The 22,755-nt window shown below is 28.0% G+C and overlaps 2 protein-coding genes across 4 annotated transcripts; both read right to left on the reverse strand.

Annotated features, from left to right (window-relative positions):
- Positions 1-1,112: 1,112 nt before the first annotated feature.
- On the reverse strand, positions 1,113-1,777 carry LOC126549717 (protein disulfide-isomerase-like). The gene is made up of 2 exons (XM_050199833.1): positions 1,325-1,777; positions 1,113-1,215 (listed from the first exon to the last, which is right to left on the reverse strand). The coding sequence occupies exons 1-2, from the start codon at positions 1,521-1,523 to the stop codon at positions 1,127-1,129; spliced, it is 288 nt and encodes a 95-aa protein (XP_050055790.1). The 5' UTR covers positions 1,524-1,777; the 3' UTR covers positions 1,113-1,126.
- On the reverse strand, positions 1,770-22,700 carry LOC114128514 (alpha-enolase-like). 3 transcript variants are annotated; one of them, XM_050199655.1, is made up of 14 exons: positions 22,479-22,700; positions 21,642-21,773; positions 21,286-21,370; positions 21,040-21,219; positions 20,006-20,160; positions 19,813-19,937; positions 17,392-17,629; positions 17,106-17,298; positions 11,157-11,252; positions 9,998-10,169; positions 4,378-4,575; positions 4,000-4,268; positions 3,681-3,929; positions 2,625-2,716 (listed from the first exon to the last, which is right to left on the reverse strand). In XM_050199655.1, the coding sequence occupies exons 1-13, from the start codon at positions 22,589-22,591 to the stop codon at positions 3,702-3,704; spliced, it is 2,184 nt and encodes a 727-aa protein (XP_050055612.1). In that variant the 5' UTR covers positions 22,592-22,700; the 3' UTR covers positions 2,625-2,716; positions 3,681-3,701. The 3 variants fall into 3 exon arrangements, 2 of the variants coding, with proteins under 2 accessions (XP_050055619.1, XP_050055612.1); XR_007603803.1 differs by lacking the exons at positions 2,625-2,716; positions 3,681-3,929; positions 4,000-4,268 and adding exons at positions 1,770-2,070; positions 2,141-2,409; XM_050199662.1 differs by lacking the exons at positions 2,625-2,716; positions 3,681-3,929; positions 4,000-4,268 and adding an exon at positions 1,770-2,409.
- Positions 22,701-22,755: the final 55 nt, after the last annotated feature.

Consider the following 22,755-nt stretch of genomic DNA (forward strand, 5'->3'; position numbering starts at 1 on the left):
TGTTACTATTGTTGGTTTTTTCGCAAATTTTGATTCAGATACAGCAAAATTCTTTTTAGAATTGGCTGACTCTCCTTATAATTATCGACTTGGTCTTGTGACAAATTATTCTAAATTTTCTGATTTAGAACACAAGGATACATTTGTTGTATACAACGATGTAAGCATTAAAATGTTAATATGTTATTTATTATTAAAGTACTACCTACATATTTTGGTTTTAATTTTAGTTTGGCTAAAAGAAACTTGCATTTGATGAAGATATTTCTAATGTTGAAGACCTCAAACTATTTATTTTTGTTGTTTCATTGATTTTATTTGTGCAATTAAGCCAAGAACTATGTTGTGAATATGAAGGACAATGTTTAAGTTCCTTTAGAGATGCGATTTTTTGTTACTTAGGTCAACACCGTCAACACTTGTGAAATGAACACGATTTTGAACTTTTCCAGGCTCCTACACCTTCAATATTAATTTTTTAAATCTGAAAAAAATCTAGTATAGTCGCGTAGTATAAATGACTACATTTGCATAAAGAAAAAATGAAATTTAACCATGACTTGGTTAAAAAATAAATAAACAGTAAGGTGTTTTTAATGTTTTTGAGCATTTAACCTACTATACGTTTATACCCTTTCCGTAAAGCTCCAAAGTTTCTATTCTCCGGGTCAGCTTTGGTAATTTGTGGTTCCTGTACCGGAACGTTACCAAATGCCGAAGTATAAAAACCAAATAACAGTTAAACTAAATTTTGGTTATTTTGTGTACATTTTGTAGATGCACCATGGTTGTGGTCATTGTAAACAATTAGCACCAGAATATGCGAGTGCAGCCCAGCATTTAGCTCAAAATGAATTATCAGTTAAATTGGGCAAAGTAGATGCTACTATTGAGAGGGACTTAGCTGAACAGTTTGGTATCCGAGCATATCCAACTTTAAATTTTAATCCTTGTATACAACAAATGTATCCTTGTGTTCTAAATCAGAAAATTTAGAATAATTTGTCACAAGACCAAGTCGATAATTATAAGGAGAGTCAGCCAATTCTAAAAAGAATTTTGCTGTATCTGAATCAAAATTTGCGAAAAAACCAACAATAGTAACATTTTTGCTTTTAATGAATGATTACAATTCTTCTTCTGATTTCAAAACTTTTTTAGTTGGGTCAGACTTCATTGTTACCCATTGAATAATTTCATCCTTGGTTTGGCCGCCTGCAATGTTAAAATACAAAATAATAAATATAGTTATTATAAAACGACTATTTCATAAATACTTTGGAAATAATACTTCCAAACAGACAACAAATTATTTTTTGTGTACCTGTGTAGTCAATTGGTTTTCCATTTTTAAAGAACTTTAAAGTTGGATATGCTCGGATACCAAACTGTTCAGCTAAGTCCCTCTCAATAGTAGCATCTACTTTGCCCAATTTAACTGATAATTCATTTTCAGCTAAATGCTGGGCTGCACTCGCATATTCTGGTGCTAATTGTTTACAATGACCACAACCATGGTGCATCTACAAAATGTACACAAAATAACCAAAATTTAGTTTAACTGTTATTTGGTTTTTATACTTCGGCATTTGGTAACGTTCCGGTACAGGAACCACAAATTACCAAAGCTGACCCGGAGAATAGAAGCTTTGGAGCTTTACGGAAAGGGTATAAACGTATAGTAGGTTAAATGCTCAAAAACATTAAAAACACCTTACTGTTTATTTATTTTTTAACCAAGTCATGGTTAAATTTCATTTTTTTTTTATGCAAATGTAGTCATTTATACTACGCGACTATACTAGATTTTTTTCAGATTTAAAAAATTAATATTGAAGGTGTAGGAGCTTGGAAAAGTTCAAAATCGTGTTCATTTCACAAGTGTTGACGGTGTTGACCTAAGTAACAAAAAATCGCATCTCTAAAGGAACTTAAACATTGTCCTTCATATTCACAACATAGTTCTTGGCTTAATTGCACAAATAAAATCAATGAAACAACAAAAATAAATAGTTTGAGGTCTTCAACATTAGAAATATCTTCATCAAATGCAAGTTTCTTTTAGCCAAACTAAAATTAAAACCAAAATATGTAGGTAGTACTTTAATAATAAATAACATATTAACATTTTAATGCTTACATCCTTGTATACAACAAATGTATCCTTGTGTTCTAAATCAGAAAATTTAGAATAATTTGTCACAAGACCAAGTCGATAATTATAAGGAGAGTCAGCCAATTCTAAAAAGAATTTTGCTGTATCTGAATCAAAATTTGCGAAAAAACCAACAATAGTAACATTTTTGCTTTTAATGAATGATTACAATTCTTCTTCTGATTTCAAAACTTTTTTAGTTGGGTCAGACTTCATTGTTACCCATTGAATAATTTCATCCTTGGTTTGGCCGCCTGCAATGTTAAAATACAAAATAATAAATATAGTTATTATAAAACGACTATTTCATAAATACTTTGGAAATAATACTTCCAAACAGACAACAAATTATTTTTTGTGTACCTGCGTAGTCAATTGGTTTTCCATTTTTAAAGAACTTTAAAGTTGGATATGCTCGGATACCAAACTGTTCAGCTAAGTCCCTCTCAATAGTAGCATCTACTTTGCCCAATTTAACTGATAATTCATTTTGAGCTAAATGCTGGGCTGCACTCGCATATTCTGGTGCTAATTGTTTACAATGACCACACCATGGCGCATCTACAAAATGTACACAAAATAACCAAAATTTAGTTTTACTGTTATTTGGTTTTTATAATTCTTATGCCGTTATAATAATATATACGGTTTTCAGCTAATTAATAGAAAAACAGAATGAGTTCTCATGAGTCATGACGGCAAAATAATGCGTGCCACTAGTTTCTATATTGCTGGTCGACCAAATACTGCTTATTATAATATATCTCAACAAAAACTTAAATTAAAAAGATTTGTATTATCATTTATAAAATTATAAAATAAATGTTTAGTTCTGTTGTAGACAGGTCCTTTGACCTTTCATAATTCTAACTCCAACAATTTTATTATAAATCACCCAGTCTATAAAAGTGTTTATATTATAATAATTAATATGAATACAAAAAATATAATATACAGACATACAGTACATAATTTAAGCACTTAATAGGATATGAAATATTAGTAGAAAGCATCTAACTGTTATGGAATTAAATGTTTCTTTTATAAATAGGTACTAATAAAAATAATTCTGGACTTTTTTTTGAAAATTAATTTTGTTTTTGGTATTAATAAAATGTTTTAAATAAATATTTAGCTCTATTAACATGAGATCATCATTTTTTTATAAGATTAATTTTTAGAGATTTCAGTTAAAAATTCTACACATCAAGTAATTTACAAATATATGCAAGTTTGATGTAGAACCTAATACATTTTATTATTTCATTAAATTTAATACCTGGTGAACAAATAACAACTAAAGGTAAAAACAATTGTCTCATTTTCAAATAGCTTAAGTAGGTATTAATAACATTGAGTTTTGCTTGTGATATTCTTATTAACTAACATAATTATTATTGTCTGAAGAAAATTATTATATATCTATATGTAATAAATTATTAAAATATAGAATAAGCATATAATATGTATATATTCTGAAAAATGAATGTATTTATATCATATATCACAATTCATATTATATTACCTATACTTAATTGTTTTATTTTTATATATTTTTTTCAGACGGTTCAGATGGTTTTTTTTGACGGTGTTGACATAAATTTTCGTAAAATAAAATCGCATCTCTTAAGGAACTTATACATTTTCCTTCATATTCACAACATAGTTTTTGGCTAAATTGCATAAACAAAAACAAAGATTTAACAAAAATAAATAGTTTGAGGTCTTCAATATTAGAAATATCTTCATCAGATGCAAGTTCCTTTTCGCCAAACTAAAATTAAAACCAAAATATGTAGGTAGTACTTGAATAATAAATAACATATTAACATTTTAAAGCTTACATCTCTGTATACAACAAATGTATCCTTGTGTTCTAAATCAGAAAATTTAGAATAATCTGTCACAAGACCAAGTCGATAATTATAAGGAGAGTCAGTCAATTCTAAAAATAATTTTCCTGTATCTGAATCAAAATTTTCGAAAAAACCAACAATAGTAACATTTTTGCTTTTAATGAATGATTTTAATTCTTCTTCTGATTTCAACACTTTTTTAGTTGGGTCAGACTTCATTGTTACCCATTGAATAATTTCATGCTTGGTTTGGCCGCCTGCAATGTTAAAATACAAAATAATAAATATAGTTATTATAAAACGACTATTTCATAAATACTTTGGAAATAATACTTCCAAACAGACAACAAATTATTTTTTGTGTACCTGTGTAGTCAATTGGTTTTCCATTTTTAAAGAACTTTAAAGTTGGATATGCTCGGATACCAAACTGTTCAGCTAAGTCCCTCTCAATAGTAGCATCTACTTTGCCCAATTTAACTGATAATTCATTTTGAGCTAAATGCTTGGCTGCTCTCGCATATTCTGGTGCTAATTGTTTACAACGACCACACCATGGTGCATCTACAAATGTACACAAAATAACCAAAATTTAGTTTAACTGTTATTTGGTTTTTATAATTCTTATGCCGTTATATTAATATAATCAACAGCAACTGCATAATATGCCAAATATTATTAATATTATAAGCAATTAGGAGTTACGCATAACCTTAAATAAAATGGTAAGTATGGATACAATTTGTTTTAATTTCATAGAAAAACTGAAAATTCCTTTGTAATTGGTTAAAAAGTTGACAACGTTTTTTCTTTTTTATCAGTTATTATAAATTATAATAGACTAAACAAAATTAATAGTTTTAAATATTCAAATTACAAAAGTTTTTTATTGTTTAAAAAGAAATGATTATAGAAAATAGTAGTTATCTAAGTGTCTTAATTAGTTTGTCAAAAATAACAAAAAAAATTGATTTTTGTGAAAAATAGATTGTACATACTACAATGTATGATGCAACTTATGGCAAGTAAAATATATACTTGATAGCATTATTGCATTAATAATTATAATATATAGGATGTGGTTAAATAATGGGATGAAGTTATTTAACATAATAGCCATGTATTATAAATGATATTATATTATATTTTATATGGGAGGCGGAAAAAATGACCACGGAAAAAAAACCCACGGAAAAAAAGCCCAAAAAATAAAACCCACGGAAAAAAAACCCAAATTAAAAAACACACACCGGAAAAAAAGCCCATGGAAAAAAAGTGCTATCATTGTAATCTTATATTATGAAATATTTTATAAACTGTAGTTGATTGTTAATTATACAATGGATTTACAATCATATAATATATTTTTAATAATAAATAATAATATTTTTAAAATAATTTTATCATATAATTATTTAATAGAACATAGGAACAAAATATTAAAAATACAAAATATTCTCGTTTGTGGTAACATAATAATAACTAATAATTATAATACGAGAGATCGCATAGTCATAATAATTAAATAATATAATAATTTAAAAAAATAATTTTCGATAGTAGTCTATAAAAAAAAAGTTAAACTCATTTAAGCAAAATCAACATTGATTAAGGGTTAATTAATAATCATTGATTACATTTGTTTATCATTTGAGACAATAATAAAATAGTGTCAAAACGATAACAATCAATAGTTAATACTATTAGTACTACTAATACTACTTTTATACAATATTAAATTGTTGAATTATAAGGTTAATTATAATAATAACTTGTAGGCTATATCTATACATAAAAAAATTAAAATTAACTTAACTGTATAATAATGATAATTAACAATAAAAAGCTAAGTTAAAACATTATAAAATTTAATTGAATTGCTAAAAAGTATGTATGTATGTATAATTTAAAAAAGTATTATATTTTACTACTGTAAATATTATTTAAAATATGTATTTATAAATAAATGTAAATATATTATGTATAACATATTTTTTTGGGCTTTTTTTCCGTGGGCTTTTTTTCCGGCGTGTGTTTTTTAGTTTGGGTTTTTTTTCCGTAGGTTTTTTTTGGGGGGTTTTTTTTCCGTGGGTTTTTTTTCCGTGGTCATTTTTTCCGCGATTCATTTTATATATATTATATAATATAATCATTATTCATTATAATAAATTAACAGATAAAACTATTTAACTATATCTAATAAGAAATCATGTTATTAATATTTCGATAACACTTTTCTATAAATATCACGAACCAAGATATAGAGAACTGGACAGGAGATAAAATAACGTTTCCTAAAAGTATGTAGAGTGGTGAAGTTACGGGTGGATTTTCCACCTTTTAGCCACACTAACGATATCTATGTGAAACAGTTATGTTCTTTTCGCGGTTTTTTTTTTATTCAGAAAATATATCAAATAATATTATAATATAATAAATATAATATAATAGGTATATTATTTACAAACTTTTGATTTTGATAATTTGTCAGTGTATATGTACTTTGTATATAAAATGCTGATATGAAAATCTATTGAAATGTTGATAATCAAATATACATTTTTTTTTAATAAAAAAAAAAAAAAATGGTTAATTTATGTTGTATTATAAACTGCCCAAATCGCAAAAGCTGAAAATAGAAAAAAATACTTTTTTTTTCTATACATAAAGATGAAATGATTGGAATGTGTGGAAACAAGCTATTAGTAAGGTAAATGGTAAATAGTAAATGGTAAACCAGCATCTCTAGCATCACATGTATGTGAATTACATTTTGGTCCAAATGATATTAGATATTTTTCTGTATGGAATAATGAAACAGTTGAAGATGTAAGTACTGTAATACACATATAGTAATATAATATATTATATAACTATTAACTTGTTGTAAAATTGTGATTGATTTATACGCTTACCTATTTAGAAAATCTAATTAACTTAGGTACCTATCTGCTAATGTGTTATTGTTACATATATTTTTTAGAGGGATGATTTTTGTATTAATAAGAAGAAACCTAAATTGAACCATAACGTAATTCCTACAATATTTGATCAAATATTAAATGAGCAACATTTAACTGAGATAAAATCAGAAGACCTTAATGAATTAAAAAAGGTATACTTTCATAGTTTCATGTTTTTCTACCATTTAAATAGTTTTTTTTCTCAAATTTTTATTTTATCAAAAAAAAAAAAAATAGTTTTTGTCTAATTTTTTAATAATATGTATTTTTACACAAAAGATATAAAATAAGGTGCTTAATAATTTTTATAAGCTTATAACTCATCAAAAAATTGGTACCTAGTTAATTATACATTACTTTTTAGGGTGATTCACATTTAGAAAAAAAAACTAGATTAAATTCAAATATTCATAGTTCTACAGCATTATTGTCTGAGGTATCAAATCCAGTGATTTTTAATGAAGAATCAGTACTAAATTGTCGGAAAAAACTTATATGGCCTGAAGAGACACGTAATCAACTGTTACCAGTTACTGACTTTGGTGATGTATGTATCTATTTATATTAATTATACCATATACCGCTCATTTTCTAAACCTATTAGATTTTTTTTATATACATATAAAAAGTATATTTTATACTAATATAAATAAAACATTAATTTTTTGTGACTTTATTTACTTTAGGAATGTATGATTTATTCATTCAATTAATTATTGGAAAATTTAAAATGTGTGAAATTATCATTGGGTTGGAATTATATTCATGATCAAATAGCAATTACATATTTCTTACTAATACATAAAAATGTAAATGTTAATGAAATAAAAGCTGTGATCTATAAACAAATTGTTATATCATCCGAATTAACAATTCATTTTTATGTAAATGACAAATTATTGAGATTAGAAGACTTTAAAATGATAAATTTGGTATACCTATCCATTAAATGCTTCAAGTATAGAAAGAGCAGTAATAGCATTTTCTGGTTTAAATATTGGTATTGGTGGTCCAGAGTCTACAAACTTTCCAGGTTTGTAAATCCCTTTCATAAACATGACATTTAGAAATTCTAATTATGCTATTTTCAGGTATCAAAGATAATAATGCTGAACTAAGTTCCAACAAAGTATGGCATCACTTAGGCTGTCCATGTATTATTCCTTCAGGCAAAAAAAGAAGTTTACATATTTGATTTGTAAAATTTGCTCAAGACCCTGAAGTTTTTAACAAAACTTTTGATTATGTTATTATTGAGCATAATAACTTACTGACATTTCCTTGTAACATCCATAAGACAGAAATAATGACAACAATATTCCAATATTATATTACAATGAGGATACAATTTACATTAATACTAAACAAAGAAGTAAAACAAAAAAGTTTTAAAAAGAAAAAGCTGTCAAAGTTGGTGTCAACCTAATCATAGAACCATGTTGTTGTCGTATTATTTTAACATTTTAATTATTTTACAGTATTAATGTATTATAATTTAAAATATTATTTATTAATTTATTATTACCTTGCAGTATTATCATTTATCATGGTTATCAATAGAAAACTAAATAATAATGTTATTATGTAATTGGCCTCTGGTCGTTGAAGGAGCGCTAGTGAAGCTAAAAGGTGGAAAATCCACCCGTAACTCCACAACTCTACATATTATTTTGAAGGAAACACCCCGTACACCTTCCTACCATAACGAGTCCAGTCCTCTATATCAGAGGTTCCAAAACTGTGGGTCGCGATTATACTTTTGGTGGGTAGCGCTATATTTTTAAATAATACAAAAATATAATCATAGTAGTAAAATTTAATAAAATAGTTTAATTAATTTTTTGTTGTATGGTAAAAAAAAAAAAAGTCATTCATTGATATTCTGGGTCGCCATATTTTAAAAAATTTTCAAAATGGGTCGTACAATAAAAAGTTTGGGAACCTCTACTCTATATCTTTGTTCGTGATAAATGTAGTTTAATATAATATCAGTTGCTTGAATTTATTAATGATGACCATATTCAAGAATTGGTTTTATCAGATATGAAAATTAAAGATATAACTGATATTTTAATAAAGCTACTTAAATAATAAGCTTTGCCGTTTATATTTATTTGTAAGCTCTATAAACAATTAATAAAATATTATATTATAAAAAAAAAATAGTTATTGTTATAGTTTCATTGAGACAAAATGTAATATATTTACAATCCATATTTACATGTTCTACAATAAGTAAATTTGATGAGAATTGATAAGAGGGGAAAGTCGTCCAATGGTAACACCATTCCTATTGAATTTTTAAGTTATATTTATCTGTTTTATCACATATTGTTACATATTATTATACAATGTTAATACCATAAATTTATAATACATAAATTGTACTCATTAGTTAAGATAATTATAAATTAGTTGTTTAAATATGAAAGCGTTAGATTAAGTAAAATAATTCACTCAATAGTATTCTTTTCAATGATTAAAAATAGAATGTAATAACCAAATAGCCAAAAGGTACAAAAATGACCAAAACTAATTGCATTTAAATTCCATTTAAAATTAAGAATTATAAGTACCTGTTAATAGGTACTTACAAAATTTACTACTCCTTTTTAGTCAAAAATTATATTCAATATTGTGTACTGTTTAAATAAAAAAAAGTCACAACCCCCCCCCCCCCCACTGAAAAATGTGGTGTTTTGTCGATGGGAAAACCTATGTGTCATACAGTTAAATCGCTTATAGTACGGCCAGCGAAAAATAAGCCGTGACCGTCGCGTTGCTAGTGGTGAATTTTAGTGTAACTAGGGGTTCTCCATTTGAAACTATGGCGTGGTACGGCGAGTGAAAAGCAAGCGGTGACGAAAAGTTTTAGTAACCCTGACGAAATTCGGCCACCCGGAGCACTGGTATCGCGGCTCATTTTTCGCTGGCCGTACTATAATTAAATGGATCGTTGTGACATTTTCTAACGAAACGGTTTCAGAGTTTGTAAATACAACAGGAATATAACGTTTACTTACAAAAGTTGACAAGCACATATTCAGACGACGAGATAATACTTTGGAAGTTGTCTTTTGTTAACACAAGCACGTCCTGCTGAAGAGCGTATTCGTGTATACCGTACGCCAAACATACTAAAAAGAACATTGGAAACAGTGCAAACGCTACGTAAAGGATCATTTTGATTCCATTCTGCAAAAAAGAAAATGTGAAGATATCGTGTCATAAAAAGAACAAGATAAAAAGTGAGTAGGCGGGTCACCGTTTATAACACCGATAATTATTACAATATTGTACTGTTACGAGTGTACGGCGGACGGGGTGATCTACTTTTCCGCCAAAATCGACCTTTCCGTTAACCACCAAGTCTGTTTACCGCCAGTACAAAAATATATATTTCCTTTTACCGCCACCACAAATTTCAGTTTCTATATTTTGGTTACCCCTTGGTAATAATTTTTAAAATAACAAAAATAATTAGGTAATCAATTTTTAATTAAATATATGATTTTACAAAAAACAAACGTAACAAATGTATATCGCCATATTTCTCCCCTTCTATACTGGTTAATTAAATTCTGGTTTTTTTTTGTCGTCTTAAAATTTGGTTTCGCGGCATTTTTTGTTCACCGATGCTGCTTATCTTGCAATATATAAGTTCTGAAAATGTAAGTGCCCAAAGTTTTGAAGGATAAATACAATCTTCAAAAATATATATTTCTACAAAATAATCAGCAAACTTTTGTAGTCTTTCATCGATCGGACACTCGCTCATTAAGTCATCGGTGAAACAATCACTTTGTTTTTTTTATATTTAATTAAAAATTGATTACCTAATTATTTTTGTTATTTTAAAAATCATTACCAAGGGGTTACCAAAATAGAGAAACTGAAATTTGTGGTGGCAGTAAAATGAAATATATATTTTTGTACTGACGGTAAACGGAAAGGTCAATTTTGGCGGAAAATAGTGACGCCCCAGCGGGCGTGATGTCGAGATTGACCTAATATGATAGCTGTCGACGACACTAACCTAACCTTTCCATTCAAAATCGTTTTTGTATACAAGTATACAACGAATAATGATATATTAAATAATAATAAAGATAATTTAAATTTAACACAATAGTGACCCACTCTAAACCTGACTTACAGCAGAGGCTAAGAGTAATCACTTACTTTTAACTTGTTCGGTGGTGGCACAGTCCTTTTGGGGTTTTGTTGTTGACAACCATTGGCGGCCCGTGCATATGTGCGATGGTGCGGTCGCACTCCCTACAGAAATGAACAATTTATATAGTACAAATATATTTACAAAATAAATAAGAACACATTTTAGTATATAGTATATTACACATCAACAAATTAACAATCAAATATATTTTTAATTATTATTAAAATTATTTGCATAGTTTTTTATAATATAGTTACCTAGGTACTAGTGATTTTATTATACGGGGTATATGGATAGCTTATACGCCTATGCAACGCCGCAGCTTATGCGATATTGTGAATCGCACATAAAAATACCGGTTTACCGTATAAACTGTAAGTTTAATAATATTAAAATATATGAGTAATATCATCACAACGGATCGGCGGCAATAGAAGCTTAAACGATGTGCGGTGAATTTTGTCGCTCAAATCGGACGGCAACGATGTGTTTAATTTTGACTTTTTGTAATAATTATATCACAATAAATAAATAAATATAAATATAAGATAAATATAAATAACAATAATATTATGTACAAATTACAAGTACTTCTATAAATATAACACTGTCTAATGTCTATAAACTTAACCATATGAAAATTAGGTTTAAATTATTGTGCTACGATTCCTATCGTACTATTAGGGCGGCGTCGTGGATTTGACATTTATTTGTGTAGATTTTTTTTTATAATTTATGTTTCCCCTAAATCCTAAATAAATACATTACTTATGTTATTATTTAATCATTTTAATTTTTTGTATGATACATTATAGTTCTATAATTTTTTCATCGCACTCCTATGCTAAACTACTACGAACCGATACTGTCTACAACCAATTCAAAACATTTAAGTTTTAACTTAAATACAATAAATTATAGACCTTTATTATATAAATAATTTATTTATATAAGTTTTGATCTTTGTTCTTAAATCCAACTGCAAACGTCTTGGTTTTATTATTTATCTTTTAAATGAAATGAAAAGTTTCAAAATAAAATAACAGCTTGTATAACTTTAATTTTAAATTTATACATGTTTCAATTATGAAAACAATTTAATTAAAAAATAAACACACTTACCTAAATGCGTTTATAAATATAGACACTTTTTTAAAATTATAATACTGGTTACTTAAACATTATATATATTTATTGAGGAGTGAGGACAATAAAACAATTAACAAATGTACAGTATAATAAAGTTGGCCGAGTTTGTTGGCTATAATAATCATTTCACAAACCCTGAACGTAAGGCTATCCTTACTTGCTTACTTAAATATATGATGTACATTAATTAAATTTGTTATTATGTTCTTTTAGATATGCTAGTGTTATAACATGTTTGTACAAATTTTTAATATTGATTTATTTAATTTGACAAAATAAAAAAAATATGGAAACTACAAGTAGCATTACAAATACCTCACAGTCAGAACTATTTCTAGAAATAAACGAGGAACATGATTCTTGTGATACTCATGACATAAGAAGTAAGTTTTTTTTAACTATTAGTAATAATTAATATAATACCATAGTTCTAAAAATGCAAATCATTAAATTTAACCTAGTTAAATCATATTATAATTTTTTATACCCATTTGTTATAGTGGCCAGTAAATACATGTTAGATTCTGAACGAAGTGATGAATGTATTGATTTTACAATGGTGTGTGTTTTTTTTTGTGTCTGTGTACAGCATAACTAGTCGAAATAATGCTCCAATTTCAAACAATGGGGGTGGTTTCCGATGTAAAAGTGAATATCCTTGGTGCATTATAAAGGTAAAAAGTTAACATTTTCCAACAGTTTTCAAAAAAATCGAGAAAAACAAAAAAAAAAATGACGGAAAAACGGCAATTTTTACGCAAAACCAGTTTTCGACCAAATCGATTTTTTTTTATGGTTGTAATTCAAAAACTAATCACTGAAAATACTTGAAATTTTCACCAAATGTTAATGTCAGTGGTATCCGTATATAGTTAAATTTTCAAAAAATTTTGACTTTTTTTGAGTTATTTATAGACCACTGAAATTTTCGATTTTTTTTGAGAAATTTTTTTTTAAGTGTCGATAAAAAATTTTTGGATGACCAAAAAGTTTTGAAAATTTAATACAAGGTTCCTTATGAGTTGTTTTTATTGTAGTTAAAAAAAATTAAAAATCGTTAGTCACAATTTTTTTTTATAAGCGTTTTTAGTTCAAATTTTTACGAAATCTGTCGAAAACGCGAAAATTTGCAAGTAATTTTGAAGTTGAAAAATCATAAAAATTTTTTCTTTTATAACTAAGTTTTGAAAATTTGGTACAAGGTTCTCCATACATTTTTCTTCAAATATCTGTAAAAAAAACTCTACCGGATTTAGGCAAAAAATTTTTATGAGTGTTTGAAATTTAAATTTTTACAAAAACCGCGTTAAATAACAGTTTAGCCTCAAACGATTTTTGATATTTGTTATTATTCAAAAAGTATAAGTCGTAGATACTTGAATTTTACCAGTTATTAAGATTCGCGTTTTCTTTACGTGATTTAAATTTCAAAATATTTTGACTTTTTTTGAGCTATTTATAGACAACTGAAATTTTCAATTTTTCTGAAAAAATATTTTTGAAGTTTCGATAAAATTTTTTTGGCCCTATCAAAATACTTGAAAATTTAATACAAAGTTCCTCATAAGTTATTCTTATAGTGATTAAAAACTTATAAGAATACATAGGCACAATTTTTTTTTATTAGCATTTGAAGTTCAAATATTGACAAAAATTCGTCAAAACCATGAATATTTGCAAATTATTTTGTAGGTATACTTCATAAAAATTTTTGTATAAGTAGCTAAGAGTTGAAAATTTAATACAAGGTTTTTCATAAGTTTAACTTACAATTATTATAAAAGAACTTAAATTTTGTTGTATTCAGGCCATTATAACATAAACCACCTTTTTCACCAACCACTAGAAATTATATCTTAGGCTGACAAATCATCTTCGTTCAGAATCGTTTTTCGTATACAATGATAACTATCATTGGATTCAAATTTAACACTCCTATAATATATAATAATGATCCATACGGCACTTAATGTACAGCAGATCGGTACTCACTTGCCCGCTTTTTATGTATGTGTTTTTATTTTGAATCATGGATAAACCATATAAGTTTTATAGTTGCCAGTAGGTACTAGGTACACAATACCATGATAATATTATGTGTAAAATTTGAAACATAACAAATATTGATCACTCAACCTCTATCCAACTCTTTAAATAGAAATTTGAATTAATTCAACTTAATATAATAGGTACCTATACTTATAATGATAACTTTTACATGTATAAATTATATTCCTATTTACTTAAAAATATAAACTATAGCCAATAAATATTTTAGCTACTTACATCTATTATATAGATTTTATCGAATCGTCTTCGATAATAAATTACTATTAGCAATTATACAATAAATGAATCTAATATAGATTGTAATATACAATAGAATTGAAGAATCTACTATTTTTTTTCCAAAATCGAGTTTTAGTAGTTATTTTTTTTTTTTTTAATTTTAATTATCTTTAAATCTATAGATTTCATAAAATTACTTATTTTTAGTACTTGAAAATGAATAAATATATAATACATGATTATATATATATGTGTGTGTAACATATTACTAAAACAAATTCAGAAGCGTAGACGTAGAGAGGTAAAATTATAGTTGAAACTACTTCAAATTTCTTCTTTTTATAAATGTTCAATGTAATGTAAACCAGCATTTTAACTATAAAAGTATATAGACATATCTAAAAGTCCTAATCTTATTTTTTAAGTAAAATAAATAAATATAATATAATAATAAATATTTTTATCAGAAGCCTTTGTAGACTATAATGTAATCATCCTAAACCATATTAGATTAGTATAATATAATATTATATACTGTACTATAGTCCAGTGGCGTATTTACGGGGGGGGATATGGGGGATAGATCCCCCCCCTTGGTATTTTTTTTACTAGTAAGTTTAATAACATTGGTAAGCGTACCCCCCCCCCCCACCGTCAAGGAAATTATGTTTTCCAACTTATATCCCCCCCCTGGACAAAATCCTAAATACGCCGCTGCTATAGTCACACTATATAAACATATACATAAAAGTAGTATGATTTTAGCAGTTCTAATTCCCTAGTCCCTAGTCCATGCGTGTCAATGCCGCGCGCTGCCATTCCCCTCCATGTCGTGCTCCTCCCCTCCATTCATATCCGCTACATGCTGTGCATTGCCCCCCCCCCCAATCCATATCTATCGCTAAAATATAAACATTATACAATATTCTTATAATTTAATTCAATATTATATACTACTAATTTAAAACAATATATTATTGATAAAACAACCTAGTTAGTTTTTTAATAATACATTCGATAAACATAGTTTGTAATAGTTAGCGACTCGTTAACGACTCGTTCATTATACGTGAAACAAACACTTAATAACACTTATGGTGAAATATTTTTGTTTACCTAAAACCGACGACTTGTGTCGGACGGTCGTTTGTGTGTTTTGTGTGTAAAAACTACGCCAACGTAAAAAAGTTTATTAACAAACGAAAGAATAATTATCAAAATATATATTTACAAAAGTCACGTGTGTGACGAATACAAAAATTGTTCGACGGAATGCGATGTATAAAATGGTCGGTAAACACGGAAGCGAGAGCTTGTGAATCTACGTGACTTAACGGTTCGGGCGTCGAAAAGGAAGAGAACGCGAATCGAGCGTAACGGTCGTAACGACTAACGAACCGGTGAGCGCGAACCGGTAGCGCGCGGAGGCCGGAAGGGGGCAGCGTGAGCTCGTATGTCGCTACAAGGAACATACATAAATATAATACACAATACAAATAATAAAATAACGGTACACTTATACTACGACAAAAATACAGCAACACTGCGTACGCGGTATGATGATGATAATACCGTATCACCATAATTGTCTGTTTCCAAGGAGGATATTATATAAAAACTAGTGTGCATCGCGGCTCTGCTGTGAAATTCGGTCTAAGTGATACCCTAAATCGGAGACGGGACTATAAAGAAAATATCGTAAAAAGACTAGTAGTCACAATTTTAGTTTTTTGTGATAAGGTGGATGATGACGATGTTTGCGAAGTTGATATCATTGATTTGGTACTTTGATAGTTTAGTGGTATTGTTATAAAAGCGTAAAGTCATGAAAGCAAATTTTGAATGTCTAGCAATCATTCATTAACCAGTGTAAATCGAAACCCGAAAGTCCCACCTCCTGACATCGAAAGTCTGGTGCTATTTTGTATATTAAAAAGGTTAAAGTTGAACATTGATTTAAGTGTTTAGTAGTCAATCGTCAACCAGTGTAAATCGATGGCCGACTGCGCAATCCACCTGCGGCGGATTGTCCCACACCGTAATGTGTTTTATACGATTGAGTGTTTAGTAGTCGGCACTTAGCAAACAATAAAGTATATGAATGCTAAGTTTGAATGTCTAGCAATCATTCATTAACCAATGTAAATCGATACCCGACAACACACCTCCTGACGTCGAAAGATTTGTGCTGTTTTATAAATTAAAAAAGTTAAAGTCGAATATTCATTAAGTTCAATTAAGTACATAAAATATTATAATTCTCGTTTCAAAATTAAAATTGAAAAAAATCACCAATCAGTCTCAGCAAAATGTTAATTTGGAAGTTTTAATGTTTTATAATGTTTAATAGGTTAATTCATTCTTATATAAAAATTAACAAAGCTAAATGTAAACAGCGGAATATAATCGTACCGCGACAACACAAGTCAAATAAATGACCTTTTAAAAATTATATAGAATTGAGGTCTGATTTCTTTTATAATATAAATGACTAATTTAATCACAAATATATATACCTGGATGTTAGTAGATGCTGTCAGTGTAGTCCATGTTTCCCAATGGTCTTGATCAAAAGGATCTTCAATAGAGACTATTGGGAATTCTTTAATGAGTTCTTTGTGCAATCCAGTCAAAGCTTCAGTTGAAAGAATTAGACTTTTGTCTTTTGTCTTTGACTTGTTTTTAAAATCCAAATCATACTTTCCATCACTGCAGTTATAATTAATGTTATTCAAATAATAATAATCAATAACCATATTATTTATAACTATATTAAATATTAAACAAAATGTATTTTCTTACACATAAAACTCAGAAGCAGCAACATCCATTCCATTAACAACTTTTCCTTTGTATCCAGCCTTTTCTATAGCTGTTTCAATTGGGTACAAACCTTCTTTGTTATCCAAAATATTTGGAGCAAAACCTCCTTCGTCGCCAACAGCCGTGGCGTCCAAACCAAATTTAGCTTTGATAACATTTTTAAGATAGTGGTACACTTCAGTTCCAATTTTCATGGCTTCAGTGAAAAAACATGCTCCTATTTATAAAAATGTATTTAAAATAAAATTAAATACAGAAAATGAAAGTCGACTATTTTTCTAGCTTTGTTGAAGTTATTTGAGTGGTGCTATTAAAATTTAAAAAGTTTGAATTCTCGCATTTAGAAAATGAAACTGTTCAATTAGTAAGTTTTGTTATGATTTTTTAACCTTATCATACAAAAATGAGATTACATTGTACATACATCACGGTATAGAAGTTATACATTTTAAATTGTAAATAATACACAACATTTTTATCTTTAACTTGTTTCATGTTTTTAATATTTTTTTTTCCAAGGTAATGAAAATATTGAAATGAGTTTTAGTAAACCATTATAAAATCATTTATCCACTTCTTTCACATAAGAATAATTTTTTAGGGATCTATTTATTTATTTCAATTTTCAGTCTTGGTGAGTAATAAAAAGTAGTATTAAAAGGACGCCATACCAGCATGTATTATCTCCATCTTACAAATTTACAACAGCACATTTGTGTCTAATAGAATACATTTTGTGTAAGTAGGTTAGGTTAGCATCGATTTAGAGTTAATCGTCGTATTATTATTTATTACCAAAGTTAAAAGTAAGAACATTATCTTTCTATAAGCATCTGCTTTTTTCAATATTTTTGTAATAACGTAAAAATAAAAATAAAAGAATAAAGAAAATAATAATAATATAAATATTACTAAAAATAATATAATATAAAATATATTTAATTATAATATAATGTTTATAATTAATATGATATAATATTTATGTAAAGAGGGTTATATTGTGTTTTAAATAAATTGTAAGGCAAATCACAAGGGACACAAGCCTTGAATGAATGCTTTATTTATTATAAGTTATAAGAGTTGTTGGAGGTTATTAGTTATTATTTTAAATTATGAGTTGTTATTTTAAATTTGCGCGATTACCTTCCTCCCGATCGTCGGAGGGCTCTCGAGGTCGTAATTCGAGAACGATCAAGTATACCATTAGTAAAATACCCGTTAATTATTAACTTATTAAATTATAATAATTTAATAAATAAAATGAGATACCTATATAAAATTTTAACTATCTAAATATGGATGCGCATGCACCTTACCTTATTCGTAGCTATCTAAACACGCGCAGTTGACGCAATAAGGATGGAAAGAATTATTTTTAATATTCAAAAAAAAATGAAGGAACACTGATTAATTTCGTTTTTTGAAAAATAAATGGCACAGTTGTCGCTCGCAGTATCTTGTGAGTAGTTGTTGGTGCTTGTAGGTGCTCGTGCACTTATCTAGTCGAATGGTGCTCGTGCACTTATTGGCATGAAGGGTGCTCATGCACTGATGAGAGGAAACGACTTGGTCAAGCCAGCCAGAGTCGCAGGCGGCCCCATCAAAGGTCTCTGCGTTACCAAGAAATTGTCTTTATCACCGGCGACACAGACTCTCACTGGACCACCCATTGTCTCTGGCGGCACACGAAATAGATGACACATGTTGCGCTACATTGTCACAACTATGTATAATATCCTACGTGACCAAATAATATAAATCGTTCCTTTCATCAGTTATTTAAGATGTTTATTGGAGTTTATTATGTGCGTGCGACAACTCGACCGTTATTTATTTTATTAAATAAAAATAAGAAATTTACAATAATGATATGTGAAAGTGAGCATATCATTACATTTTTATTGTTAACCAAAATATAAGTATTGTAATTATATAAATATCAAAAAAAATCCAATACTTATGCACATAAATTATAAATCGATCTTACCTTTAATCTTAATAATTCACTCAAATACTAAAGTTAACTATATAATTGGTTTACTAAACGTAAATTTACTATGTTGTATGTTTGTCAGAGACAACACAAGCCGGTGTAGCGGCGCCTAATATAATGTGTGGACTGTAAACTGTAAAGTATACTCCCCAAGCATTATCCTTATTACTCATTACAATACATAGTATGCACAAGAAAATGTATGCTATTTCAGTAGAAAAACCAAATAATTATAACCATTTTATGAATATATAATGTCTGACAAAACATAAGGTATTTACATGTGATTAAAATTTAAAAAATAAAATGTATGAAATTATTAACAAGATTAGTAACTTATTGAATTAATGAACTTTGATGCTCAGTATTTATATAAATGTATAGTATATACTATTTTAGTTCATTACCAGTAGGCAAAATCATAAATTCTTGCATAGCCAACTTATTGCCCGCATGAGAACCACCATTGATAACATTGAAAGCTGGAACAGGTAAAATAATTTCTTTGTTTCCAGCTAAGTCAGCAATGTGTCTAAAAATTTCATAATAATTAATTAACTATGAGTAATTTTTAATACAATTAAACGTTTGTATTTTTACTTGTAAAGGGGAATGCCTTTTTTGTAAGCACCCGCTTTAGTTATAGCTAATGAAACTCCTAAATTAGCATTGGCACCAAGATTAGATTTATTTGGAGTTCCGTCCAATTTTAACATAACATCATCAATAGCTCTTTGTTCAGCAACACTGATTCCCTATAGAAAAAATACACGATAATAAAATATATTTTTATATCTTCAGTTTTATTCAATGATAAAATTTAAATATATTGACAAAAATTCGATAAAACCATGAATATTTGCAAATTATTTTGTAGGTATAATTCATAACAATTTTTGTATAAGTAGCTAAGAGTTGAAAATTCAATACGAGATTTTCCATAAGTTAAGCTTATAATAATTAAAAAAGAACTTAAATTCTGGTGTATTCAGGCCATTAAAACATAAACCACCTTTTTCGCCAACCACTGGAAATTATATCCTAGGCTGACAAATCATCTTCGTTCAGAATCGTTTTTCGTATACAATGATACCTATCATTGGATTCAAATTTAACACTTCTATAATATATAATAATGATCCATACGGCACTTAATGTACAGCAGAGCGGTACCCACTTACCCACTTTTTTTTTTTTATCTTAAGTTTATACCACGGACCAAGATAGGTTAGATATTTTAGTCCGTGGTTTATACTCCATTCACGCCTCACGGATTCATATTTAGAGGCGACCCAAGCGGCCACCTTTATGCATGGGCGTGGTATCGTTTTGTGTTTATATATTGCTGATGATTGCAGATAAGTAGGGAAAACAGTTAATTGTGTAACCTCCGCCCCACCAACAAAAACTGGCCGCTGCCTAGGTCGTTTCTAAACGTGAATGAAATATTCACAGGATAAATATTATTTTTGTTTTTCCTTATTATTATTAAATGAATTGCATTTCAATTAAATTAAATTAATATTCTTTATAAAAACACAATTTTTACTAATTTAGATTAACTTTTCCATTATGAAGATCTCAATGATCTCATTGTAATATAGTAGTTTAATAATTAAATAATTTTCAATTACCGCTTTTATAAGAGCAGGAGCAATAATATTGTTTATATTGTCAATAGCAATATTTACGCCTTTTCCAAGGTAATTACACTTGTCAATATCACGAAGTTCTAATGCTTCATAGATACCAGTACTAGCACCAGATGGTACTGCTGCGCGGAAAACTTGCCTGTTGGTGATATTTAGGTCAACCTAATTATCAAATGAATCATTAAATATATTTAATTTAGTAACGGAACAATAAAAATAAATAATTACTTTGACAGTGGGATTACCCCTGGTGTCGAAAATTGAACGAGCTTCAATGTTTGAAATAAACGTTTCGTTATTATAAGAACAATGTCTAAGTAAAATAATTAAATGATTGATTAATAACAAATAAATAATGGAATACAATTGTCTAATACAAATTGAAATAATAAAAATTGAAATTTGTTTCACAAATTAATTTTTTTTCTAGATATAGATACTGCAATTTATACGTATTTACCCGATTAATATTTTATTTTTGCCTGCTATTAATTTAGTAAACCTATGAAACAACTGTAAGAACTCTCCTAAATTTTAGTCTTAGTACTATTAATAATAGTTTATTAAATGGTATGGATATTTACATGTCACGAACAGCATTGTACTGTTTGAGTATCGTAGTCGTTGGACGGAAATTAATTAGTGGATTTGAAACTTCAAACATAGATCGGTGGACTGAATCAACGGTCAGCGGTAGTTTTGCCAAACACGGTAATCTAAAAAATGAACAAATATTTTTAAAATTTTGCAGGTATTTTATCAAAAAAATAGGCCAAATAGGGCGATAGTTTTTGACATCGGATGAGTCTCCAGATTTATAAATAGGAACAACGAAACAAGTTTTCCAAACACCGGGAAAAACACATTCGTTTAAACAACGACGAAATAGCAGAAAAAGAGGAAATGCTAAGACATGGTGGCAGTTAAACAAGCAACAAGCAGATTTTCATCTAGTTCGTTTGCTGCCTCGATGGCAGAATTAGAGGTTATGTCGTCCAAATGGACAGAGGAAGGAACGAATGGATTCTGTTTAAGATCGCAGACGTATTTAAGATTATATTATAATATATATAATATACACGGGTATCTTAAATTGTGATTTTTATTCTAATATAAAATTCATTTCGTCCATTCATTGTAAAATACATTCCTCCCTCCGCTCAGAATCTAAAATAACAATTTTAAAAATAAGCAAGAATTATTGTTTTCCATTAGATGTTTTTCATACAGGAAAAATAGTTTTAAAAAATGATTCTACGGGTAAAGAAGTTTTATATTCGTTATCCATAGACGCCGTCTATAATACCTATCTACTTTATAGTACGGACTAAAATGGAACCCATTGCCTCTTTATGGATGCAATAAAATTGAAAAGTTAAGAATAATTTTGTTCTTAAATAAAATAATTCATAATTACGTACTCATCGTTCACGATATTTAATCGGTTCTTTGATTGTTTGAGTGGCAAAATTCTTGCGTTTAATTGAAACATTTTCTTACAAGCGTTGAACAAAGATCGACTTATTTTATCCATTGTGTTCTGATATATTATATCAAGATAAGATTAATTAATTATTCTTATTATAAGAAAATTCACTGATTATGGGTATAAGAATTGGAAATAATATATTGGTGTATATATAATGAACAAACTCTTAAATATTATAATAATAATGTAAATATTTTTGAATTATAAAT

The sequence above is a fragment of the Aphis gossypii genome, chromosome 1 (genome assembly GCF_020184175.1).
Source record: "Aphis gossypii isolate Hap1 chromosome 1, ASM2018417v2, whole genome shotgun sequence".
In the NCBI taxonomy this organism is placed as follows: domain Eukaryota; kingdom Metazoa; phylum Arthropoda; class Insecta; order Hemiptera; family Aphididae; genus Aphis; species Aphis gossypii.